General features: G+C 39.7%; 1 protein-coding gene across 1 annotated transcript; it reads left to right on the top strand.

Moving 5' to 3' along the window:
• The first annotated feature begins 1424 nt into the window (after positions 1–1424).
• On the top strand, positions 1425–7038 carry LOC149113784 (exosome RNA helicase MTR4-like). The gene is made up of 9 exons (XM_089287393.1): positions 1425–1495; positions 1588–1659; positions 2066–2131; positions 2500–2605; positions 3158–3214; positions 3691–3772; positions 3925–4086; positions 5327–5431; positions 6032–7038. The coding sequence occupies exons 1-9, from the start codon at positions 1425–1427 to the stop codon at positions 6082–6084; spliced, it is 774 nt and encodes a 257-aa protein (XP_089143519.1). The 3' UTR covers positions 6085–7038.
• The last annotated feature ends 4242 nt before the right edge of the window (positions 7039–11280 follow it).

The raw sequence follows: 11280 nt of genomic DNA, 5'->3' as shown, positions 1-11280 counted from the left end.
GCAGAAGGACATTGGCCATTACTTTGGAAACAATGTCTGTCAAAGGATTTGCTTTGTGAACGTTGGCACACGTCAGTAGCGTACACCCATGGACAAATAGTAGATGCTGAATTAACCAGTCAGAGCGTGTGCTTTGCTTTAGTTATGTTATAACAAAAAATAGTGCGATTCATGAATAAATCACACCACTGAGAGCCAATCAGATTGCAAGGATAACCAGCACAACGTGCGAGTGCAAGGTTGTGGGTTCAAGACCCGTGGGGGACTCGGAGATTTTTTTATCTCACATACTCGTTTGAAAGAAAAACAATTTATCTTTTAAATCACTTTAAAGGTTTTTTTAAAGGTGAAATCAGGCTGTGCAAAGGAGTTTTTCACATTCGGGCTGTGCAAAAAATGGGACGAGAGCAATTCAGACCACGTGAAGCCCCATTTTTCATGTGGCCCAAATGCAAAAAACTCCTTTGGGTGGCCTGATTTTGTTCTGCTCATACACAGGCTAGACTAACAGTGAAGTAGCTAAGGGGGGCTGGGCTCCTCTCTCCCCACCTCTCTCTTCACTTCTCTTTCTTCCCTCCCTCTCTTCACCCCATCTTCAACTAGAGAGCCTGTTCACAGGCAACTATTGTTTGGGCAACCTGACATATGGGTTGGCTAACATGTTATATGATGATCTAGCATCCAATCCAAGGACAGTTAATTTGCCTCTTCCCTCAAATGCTGTGTAAAACAACCTCTTCCCCCCCCCCCCCAATTATTTATTTAGATGATTTATGCTGTGGCTTTTTTGCTTTTAAACAGAAAATAGAGACATTAGAACATCGTATGTACACTCATTCACTGCACAATGATCCCTCTCTAGAGTCACTGTACAACTTATGCAAAAAGAAAGCACAGGTAACGATGAAGTGTCATTATTAAATTTGAGTGAAATAACCCAGAACAACTTCCTTTGGAGGCCAAATTTTTAAAAACTCTTTTATCTGGTGATTCAAATTAAAATATTCAGAATACTCAACAGAGTTCCAGTGGGCCAGTGCCAGGTCTTATAATTGAAAGCTTTGTGTGAACAATCAACTTTGTGTTTGTGATCATTGTGTGCAATGGGAAACAAAACAAGACTAAACATCTCTAACATCCTATTAATAATTGTTTTTCTTAGCTCTTCAATTGCCTAGCATCATAGGTACATAAAGCGTCCAAAACACTATGTGACCATATTGCAGACCTACAAGCCTCTGTGTTAACAAATGTTTAGTGAACTCCCAGGAATAAGGGCATGAGCCTCTTTCAACCAACCAGTAAGAAAGTTAAAATCAGTCATTTTCTGACTTTCATTTGCTTTCCCACTCTTTCCACTGGTCACTTTCTTGCAGCTGAGCCTCGGCAAATGGACAGCTCCAATTAAGTAGACACCTGTAGTCATGGTCAAAGCCACATACAATCATTATGCTACTTTTGATCCCAAGGGTGCCCCCTCATCGGAAGATCATGTGTATTATTTGCATTTTGTTCTAGTCATAACTGGTCAGTTTGGAACTAATATTTCTGTTTCTTCTTCATAGATTTTAGCTGAGGTCAAAACAGGAAAGAACTGAAGAGAACAAAGACAATCTTACAACTTGATGAACTCAAGTGTAGGAAACGAGTCTTAAGAAGGTAACCAGATTTGAAATGTTCATGTTGTAGACAGAAACTGTGTGCAATACTGTTTTAATGAACCACTGCAGGGGTGAGGTGAGGTGGCTTAATGGTTGATTTGCTTCAAACAGTGTGTGTTAGAGCCCTGACCAGGGACATAGTGTTGTGTTCTTAGGCAAGGCACTTTACTCTCACAGTGCCTCTCTCCACCCAGGTGTATAAATGGGTACCAGCAAAATTACTGCTGGGAGTAACCCTGCAATGGACTAGCATCCCATCCAGAGAGTAATAGAAATACCTCTGGACTCTTAATGCCTCAGAAACCAGGCTAAACCCCCCCGCAGAATGAGATGTTTTGGCCTGATACACACTTCTTAATTACAACCTTAATGGACAGCATCCTTGTGTGTTTTCTTTTTCCCAGGTTAGGATATACCACGGCATCAGATGTTATTGAGCTCAAAGGACATGTAGCTTGTGAACTTAGCAGGTTGGTAAAAAACCTAACATTTCAACCCATGTGCGAGTCCTCACTACAAGTGGAAGACATGGTGCAGGAAAATTGTTTGTGTATCATACTCAGTCAGATATCGAGATCAGTTGCAAGCCCTGGCAGGGCTCCTTGTCTTGTGTTCTTGAGCCATGCAACATTCACCACTACCCTTGTGCAGTTATATTCAGAAAATATCTCAGTTCAATAAAGGATAGAAGCGATGCAAAGACGTTCAAAACCCATAATTACATGTAGATTTGGTTAACTGTGTACTTTTTGGTAAATTGGCACCTGTGAAAGTGAAATGAAATGGCTTTGAAAACTGCGTATGTCAAAATTAATCTCATTTTATGCTTCATTCGCAGTGGAGACAAGCTTTTACTCACAGAGATGATCTTCAATGAAGTGTTCAACGACCTTACAGTTCAACAGTGCATGGCGTTGCTCAGCTGTTTTGTGTTTGAAGAAAAGGTATAGTCATGTATTCATTTACCTATTTATGTATTTGTAGTTTTCAGCTTGTAACTGGTTTCCTCTTGTAGGCATTGATTTTGTTAGTTCTGACTCAAAAGACAAGTTCGTGGGGGCGTGACTTTTAGGTTATTGAGCCGAGAAAAATATGACAGGAGATAATGTGTTGTTTTAGAATTGGCACCCCTTAGGGGTGAAAATAAAATTTCAAGCCACACCCACAAAACGGGATCTTGGTACCTCTTAGGGTTCTTTTCAAAATTACCGACGAGCACCCCTGTCCTTTATATGGGAGTCCCCCACCCCACCCCCCCGAGACAAATTCCCCCCTACTAATTGCAATATTCTCGTCACCTGACTACTGAGATGGTAATTTAAGAGAAAGTTAGATGACAATCGAAAAGGATCATAACATAGGATGATAGGCTGTCTTTGTTGTTGTTGTTGTTTCCAGGAAATACACTTTTCATCTTGGTTTTATTGTGGCATTCATGAGTTTACAAGACATTGTCTGATTAAAGTCACATAATTTTTTTTTTATCTTTGAAACAGAGTGATGAATCGCCCAAACTGACAGAAGAGTTGGCAGGTCCCTTGAGACAGATGCAGGTAGGAATAGTTTACATTGTATATCAGTAGCCGATGGCCGGCCGGGTCTTGACTTGATATATATTTAGTAATTTCTGTCTGTCTGTCTGTCTGTCTGTCTGTCTGTCTATCAGACAGCCAAACATCTTATGGACAGTTCCATGTAGTACGGCTCTAAGTCAGTCAGTGTTGGTGTTGATTATTACGTCCGACTTGTCGGTTTATTAGGCATTTTATACGAAAAATCACTTTGTCAGTCATTCAGTTAAACAAACGATCAGTCAATTAGTTGGTTTGTCAGTAAGTCAGTTAATAAGTCGGTAGTTCGGCCAGACAGATGGATGGACGGACAGCAGAGACAGACAGACCAGTAGACAGACAGTATGTCAGCCAGTCAGACAGGCTGACTGTTTGTCAGTCAATCTAACAGTCAGTCAGTAATTCAGTCGTTCAGTGAGACAATCAGTCGTTCAGTCAGTCTGTTGGTGTGTTGTCAGATAGACAAGCAGTTGGTTCTTTGGGTGGTGATCAGTCTGCTGGTAAGTCAGACAGACAGTCCGTCAGATAGACAGACAGTCAGTCAGTCAGTCAGATAATTAGTCATCGAAGAATGAATCAACGTGTGGCTGTTTTGGTAGATTTTAGCACATAACACATCGTAGCTGTTCATTTTGCCTTCATTGCATTGCGTTACTATGTTTTCAATTCTAACATCACATATTGTCTTCTAGGAATCTGCTCGGCGTATCAGAAGGTTTCAGAAGAAGCTAAGCTTCAAATTGACGTGGAAACTTACGTGGAGTCCTTTAAACCTCGTATCATGGATGTGGTATTCGCTTGGGCAAACGGAGCGTCGTTTTCACAGATCTGTAAAATGACTGATGCATTTGAAGGTAATGATTCTCAAAAAAACTTTCCTGCTTACTGGTATAACAAGTGGTTGCATGATTCTCCAGGTTATTCGTGGCTTTCGCACAATAAAATAAAATGTTGTCACGCAAGTTGAATTATGTAGTCCCGTCAATGTTAGTCTCGTTCAGTTAGTTGGGGCACAGCGCGAAAATCAGTGCGCGAAAAAATACAAAAAAGCGCTTCCTCTCACCGCGCTTTTTTATTTTTTTGCGCACTGATTTTCTCGATGCGCCTCAATAATAATAATAATAATAATAATAATAATAATAATAATAATAACTTTATTATTGTGTCAAAAGGCAGTAGCCGAGGGGAGAAGTCCCCTCCACTAATCGTGGACACCTAACTAATAACCTAATTAAAATCATTTGTTCAACTCTGAATTACAAAATATTTGTGGGCACTTATACAGTATATAGAAACCTAATTACAACCGTTAACTTAGCTAAAAAGACTACGAATATATTAAAATTATATATCTTAAACCCTATTAAAATATTAAAATTATGTATGTTAATTGTAAAACTTATGTAAACGAACAGTCATTCTCGGCATAGGTTGCAGTCTCGACAGTCACTAACATTAGCAGTTAGAGCAGTAAGATCCTCATTACGTATGACGCTTTTAAATTGCTTCAAAGAGGGTATATTTCTTATTCTAGGAGGAGATCATTCCACAGTTTGGGCCCCTGGTAACGAAGTGAGTGTTTTCCATATGTCACCGAGGAAAATCGTGGTAGAACAAATTCTCGTTTCCTTAAGTAATATGAGCTACTGTCTAAGGTGAGGTGACAATAAGTAAGGTGTAGTAAGATTGCAGCTTTATATAGTTGCAATCTTACCACACCTTACTTATTGTCACCTCACCTGGCACTTCTGCAAGGCTAGCGACAAGAGAAAGCTTGAGTGCATACAAGAAAGAGGACTCAGGGCAGTATTTAAGGATAAACATTCTAGCTACGAGAAACTACTGGTAAAAGCAGACATACCATCGTTGTACAACAGACGATTACAGGATATTGTTATCTTCATGTATAAGATTAAGCATAAATTACTACCAAAGAGACTTTGGAATCTTTTCCAATTAGACAGTAGCTCATATTACCAACTAACTGAACGTCTGGAAGAGACTACGTCGATGTATAAAGTTTATTCTACTTGAATCTGGCGGTTGAATTAGTTCATTAAGACTTAAAATTAAATGTTATTTTTGTTTTCTTAGGAAGTATTATTCGTCGCATGCGTCGTCAGGAAGAACTTTTAAGACAAATGTGTCAAGCGTCAAAAGCCATTGGAAACACTGAGCTGGAAAATAAATTTGCAGAAGGTATTTTTTTTTCTTCCTTTTTTTTTTTTTTTTTTTTTTACTTACATGGTAAAGGTTTTATGTCGAGGTATTTTAAATCATTTAAATTGAAGCCTGAAAATGTTAATATTATAATTAGGGTGATGAGAGGAATGCTTTTGGTTGGAGAGTCTGTATAAGAAAAGAAGGACAAAATTTGTTTCGCCCATTTAACGGATGTTTTCCCGTGAACAGGCACAAATGGTAAGGGTTTACCATTTACAACAACTTATGTTACTTATTGCGGATAAAAATAGTGGCGTTTTGACCTGAACACGAGTTCTCTACCCCCTCCATCCGACCCGAAAGGAGGGATTATGTGCCACTCACTGTGAAGAAAATTGGCAGATAGATAGGTACGCAATGCGTACAAAGATTAAAAGCTAAATAGCTCTGGACACATTCTGTGTTTGTGATAGTAACTAATAATTTTCCTCTTTCCTCTGTGACTGATCCATATACACGAATGACCTAAGCGAAGAATGCATGGCCAAGAAACACTTGTATTATGGCTTATTAACCCTTTTGGAAAACGTTTAATTTTACTTCCAAATAATTTTCTCGTATTGACGTTTCTCCAAGGTATCATCAAAATCAAGAGAGATATTGTCTTTGCGGCAAGTTTGTACCTCTGAGAGGTGAACATGAATTAGCTGCTGTGGATACTTACACAAACGAGTTCCTGATGCAGTACACCTTGGAACCTTGGACAATAATGCTTCTGCGTTTTGTTTGGTGCTGTTGGTTCGATTTTTTCTATCCATTTTGGCTTGTAGATTTTACCACAAGACAATCTCCGGTCTGTACTCTAAAGAACAGCTAATCCTACAAGCCCACGAACTTACTGAGGAGTAAAACGACATTTCTTAGACCAAATAATTACCTTAAACTTTGAAATTCATTACTCGAGAACATTATTTTTAGCTTGGGAGAGTACACTTCTTGGACTTAGGATTAATAAGTAACGCTACATAATATAGTGCTAGATACGATAACTTTTACAAATGAAGAAATGTAAAGAAAATAATCCCTTTGATTATGAAAGGTCGTTGATGACTGTTATTTAAGGGCGACTGTCTTGATTTAGGTTCATTTTTTGGCAAATTAGAAAGTTATTTCCAAGGCAAGACAAGAAGTTCAAGAGCTCAGAACTGTGCCTGGGTAGTTTGACATCTTAGTAAAACCGCATGAAAGGCTAGCATGAGACGTTCGCTAACTGTCCTCGATTGTCCTGCAGATATTCTCTTTTCAATGTAATAATAACTCAACAAAATAATTTCACACTTGGAATAAAGCTAAGAATGGAGCTCTTAAATTTTGACCTCTATTTTACTGCAAAAAATGTCTGTTAGCTTTGTCGAGAGTTGACTTAATGTCTTGAAATTCGGGTCTCATCAGATGTTATTTCGCTTTCGATTAAAAACTTGAATTTAAGTCGCTATATTGCTCGAACTAAGCGGATATTTTCCTCGGTCACGAAATTTCTTTGCCCTTGGGATCCCCACTGACAAATATCGTCATTTTTGTATTGTATATACTGTATGTTAAAACTGAAAAAATACTTTAATAAATGACATGTTTTGGTTTTAGCTTTTTGTTGTTTTTGTTGTTTTTGTTGTTGTTGTGGAGGGGACTTCTCTTATCTTCAGTCTTAACAATAAAACAAGGAAACACTATGGACACTAAAACATCGGCTCTATCATTATATCTTCATCACCTGTAAAACTCCAGTTAATTATTTCCGCCCTACCCCATTCTGTTTTCAATTTCGGCTGATGGAATTTTTCCAGTTAATTGCAGTGCAGACTTCGCGAGTTATCTGTACTCCATCGAGTACATTTGCCGCCATTTTGACTTAGGAAAAGTGAGCGAGGTGGAGCTGGAGACAGCAGGCGCGAAAACACTCCACTTTCAGCCTCTCTCTTACTCCCAACGACGCTTTCTCATCTCTTCCCAAGCCTCTTCGGAGTTCGAGCTCCCTTGATCAAAATGCGCTCGTTCGCCAAAACTTCGCAGCATTGCGAGCTAACTTTAATTGAGACCTCGACTGAAGACACTGAACGCACTGTACATAATAATCTTTTATTACTGCTATCCACCAATACACAGGCTGAAGAAAGCTGTGGACAACAAAATGTGGAGAACACTCCCGAGAACACTCAAAAAGGGCGAAATACCGCCAAATCTAAAGTGGTCTATCTTTACTTTGGAAACCAGTTTAGGTTTCTCGGTTTTCCGCCCTTTTTTCTGAGCGTCCTCTATAATTTTTTCCTGCTACTTTCTTCAGACTGTTCCTTGGCTCTTTTGTAACCCAGGTTAGTTCCATTAACTTAGGCCAGATCCAATTTCTTCAAAACATTTTCACTGCAAAATCAGCTCAAACAAAAAAAAAACCCTTTTAAATTATCCAAAAGATAAAAAGTTTTCTTTGAAACGACTATAGCGGAAAAAAATCTCCGAGACCCCGCGGGTCTTGAACCCACGACCTTGCACTCGCACGTTGGACAAACGCGTTACCGCTGGTCAAGAGGAACTCTGGTTGTAAGCTACGTAGTGTTTTTTAAGTTCATACGTGTATCAAGTTGTTATCGCCCTCGTAACTAAACCTTAAACATTTGCGTACCTTACAACCAAAGTCCCCGCCTTGACCAGGGGTAACGCATTTGCACAATGTGCGAGTGCAAGGTCGTGGTTTCTAGCCCCGCAACAAAATCGGAGATTTTTTTTCTCCCATACTCGTTTTAAAGAAACATAATTTATCTTTTCGACAAAATTTCAAGCCTTCTTTTTTTTTCCTTTAAGCCACAAGTTAATCTGGAGCACAGAGAAAGGTAGCCATTGTCCAGAGGTGGACGCTATGAGGAAATAAGAGTATAATAAGGCTTTATTTTCCGGAAGCAAAACATTTTTATCTTTAAAATATGCTCATTGTGGCATAGCAGTACCCAACATAATTAAAATATATCAATAAAAGAGAAACCAACCAGAAACAGTTACAAACATCGTGCGGTACGGATCAAGTTTTCTGAGCTTTTACAATACAACATAGTGTTTTGTATAAACTGTTTGTCAGTCGTTTTATTAACTGGTCGATGTGGAGAGGTCATTTTGGTAGTTTGGGACGTGCTTGGGTGGGCGTTGCCACTGTAGAAAAGTTAAAATGGGACTGAATGTATGGACTGTCGGCCGGAACGAAGCTGAAAAACCGCCTGCTATAAAGTTATGGCCGTCAGTGGAGGTTTGACTGTAATATTGTTGCGGCACAGTTGCCGGAGCTAAACTGGGCCACCAATAGCAACTACAGACACATATCAACCTAAAAAATAGCTTAACTCACAACCAGAGTCCCCCTTGACTAGGGGTAACGCATTTGCACAACGTGCGAGTGCAAGGTCGTGGGTTCAAGACCCGTGGGGGACCCGAACATTCTTTTTCTCCCATACTCGTTTAAAAGAAAAATAATTTAGCTTTTAAATCACTTAAAAGGTTTTTCTTTTTTCCGTTTAAGCCACAAGTTAACCTTGAGGACTGGGAAAAGTAGCACTTCTCGAGAGATGACCGCTACGGAGAGATAGGGGTGTAATATCTTTTTCTTTATCCGCAGCCTCAACATTTTTATCTTTAAAATATACTCATTGTAGCATAGCAGTACCCAACACAATCAAAATATATCAATAAAACAGAAACCAACCACAAACAGTTACCCACCCCGTTCGGTACGGACCAAGTTTTATGAGCTTTTACAATATAACATAGTGTTTTGTATAAACTGTTTGTCAGTCCTTTTATTAACTGGTCGTTGTACAGAGGTCATTTTGGTAGTTTGGGACGTGCTTTGGTGGGTGTTGCCGTGTAGAAAGGTTAAAATAGGACTGAATGTATGGACTGTCGGCCAGAACGAACCTGAAAAACCGCCTGCTATAAAGTTGTGGCCGTTAGTGGAGTTTTGAATGTAATATTGTACCGGCACAGTTGCCGGAGCTACACTGGGCCACCAATGGCAACTATAGACACATATCAACCTAAAAAATTGCTTAACTCACGACCAGAGTCCCCCTTGACCAGGGGTAACGCATTTGCACAACGTGCGAGTGGAAGGTTTTTTCTCCCATACTCGTTTAAAAGAAAAATAATTTAGCTTTTAAATCCCTTAAAAGGTTTTTCTTTTTTCCGTTTCAGCCACAACTTAATCTTGAGGACAGGGAAAAGTACCAGTTGTTGAGAAATGACCGCTATGGAGAGATAGAGGTGTAATATGTTTTTCTTTATCCGCACGCACAACATTTTTATCTTTAAAATATGCTCATTGTAGCATAGCAGTACCCAACACAATCAAAATACATCAATAAAACAGAAACCAACCAGAAACAGTTACCAACCACGCTCGGTACGGATCAAGTTTTGTGAGCTTTCACAATATAACATAGTGTTTTGTATAAACTGTTTGTCAGTCGTTTGATTAACTGGTCGTTTTGGAGAGGTTATTTTGGTAGTATGGGACGTGCTTGGGTGGGCGTTGCCGCTGTAGAAAGGTTAAAATAGCACTGAATGTATGGACTGTCGGCCGGAACGAAACTGAAAAACCGTCTGCTATAAAGTTGTGGCCGTCAGTGGAGGTTTGACTGTAATATTGTTGCGGCACAGTTGCCGGAGCTAAACTGGGCCACCAATAGCAACTACAGACACATATCAACCTAAAAAATTGCTTAACTCACAACCAGAGTCCCCCTTGACCAGGGGTAACGCATTTGCACAACGTGCGAGTGCAAGGTCGTGGGTTCAAGACCCGTGGGGGACTCGCAGATTTTTTTACCTCCCATACTCGTTTGAAAGAAAAACAATTTAGCTCTTAAATCACCTTAAAGGTTTTTCTTTTTTCCGTTTAAGCCACAAGTTATTCTTGAGGACAGGCAAAAGTGGTATTTTTCGAGAGATGACCGCTATGGAGAGATAGGGGTGTAATATGTTTTTCTTTATCGGCAGGCACAACATTTTTATCTTTAAAATATGCTCATTGTAGCATAGCAGTACCCAACACAATCAAAATACATCAATAAAACAGAAACCAACCAGAAACAGTTACCAACCACGTTCGGTACGGATCAAGTTTTGTGAGCTTTTACAATATAGCATAGTGTTTTGTATAAACTGTTTGTCAGTCGTTTGATTAACTGGTCGTTTCGGAGAGGTCATTTTGGTAGTTTGGGACGTGCTTGGGTGGGCGTTGCCGTCTAGAAAGATTAAAATAGGACTGAATGTATGGACTGTCGGCCGCAACGAAACTGAAAAACCGGCTGCTATAAAGTTGTGGCCGTCAGTGGAGGTTTGACTGTAATATTGTTGCGGCACAGTTGCCGGAGCTAAACTGGCCCATTAATAGCAACTACAGACACATATCAACCTAAAAAATTGCTTAACTCACAACCAGAGTCCCCCTTGACCAGGGGTAACGCATTTGCACAACGTGCGAGTGCAAGGTCGTGGGTTCAACACCCGTGGGGGACTCGGAGATTTTTTTTCTCCCATACTCGTTGAAAAGAAAAATAGTTTATCTTTTAAATCACTTTAAAGGTTTCTCTTTTTTTCGTTTCACCCACAAGTTAATCTTGACGACAGGGAAAAGTAGCAGTTGTCGACAAATGACCGCTATGGAGAGATAGGGGTGTGATATGTTTTTCTTTATCCGCAGGCACAACATTTTTCTCTTTAAAATATGCTCATTGTAGCATAGCAGTACCCAACACAATCAAAATACAGCAATAAAACAGAAACCAACCACAAACAGTTACCACCCACGTTCGGTACGGATCAAGTTTTGTGAGCTTTTCCAA

The sequence above is a fragment of the Orbicella faveolata genome, unplaced genomic scaffold, assembly GCF_042242905.1.
Source record: "Orbicella faveolata isolate gen_17 unplaced genomic scaffold, um_ofav_v1 contig_14, whole genome shotgun sequence".
In the NCBI taxonomy this organism is placed as follows: Eukaryota; Metazoa; Cnidaria; class Anthozoa; order Scleractinia; family Merulinidae; genus Orbicella; species Orbicella faveolata.
This window is presented reverse-complemented; position numbering and strand designations above follow the sequence as displayed.

Excerpts from the sequence above, each read along its gene's own strand:
- LOC149113784 (XM_089287393.1), top strand. The coding sequence starts at position 1,425 with ATGGTCAAAGCCACATACAATCATTATGCTACTTTTGATCCCAAGGGT. Across the intron at positions 3,215-3,690 it reads GTCCCTTGAGACAGATGCAG|ATAGACAAGCAGTTGGTTCT; the intron begins GTAGGAATAGTT and ends GTGTGTTGTCAG. Across the intron at positions 3,773-3,924 it reads GTCAGATAGACAGACAGTCA|GAATCTGCTCGGCGTATCAG; the intron begins GTCAGTCAGTCA and ends ATTGTCTTCTAG.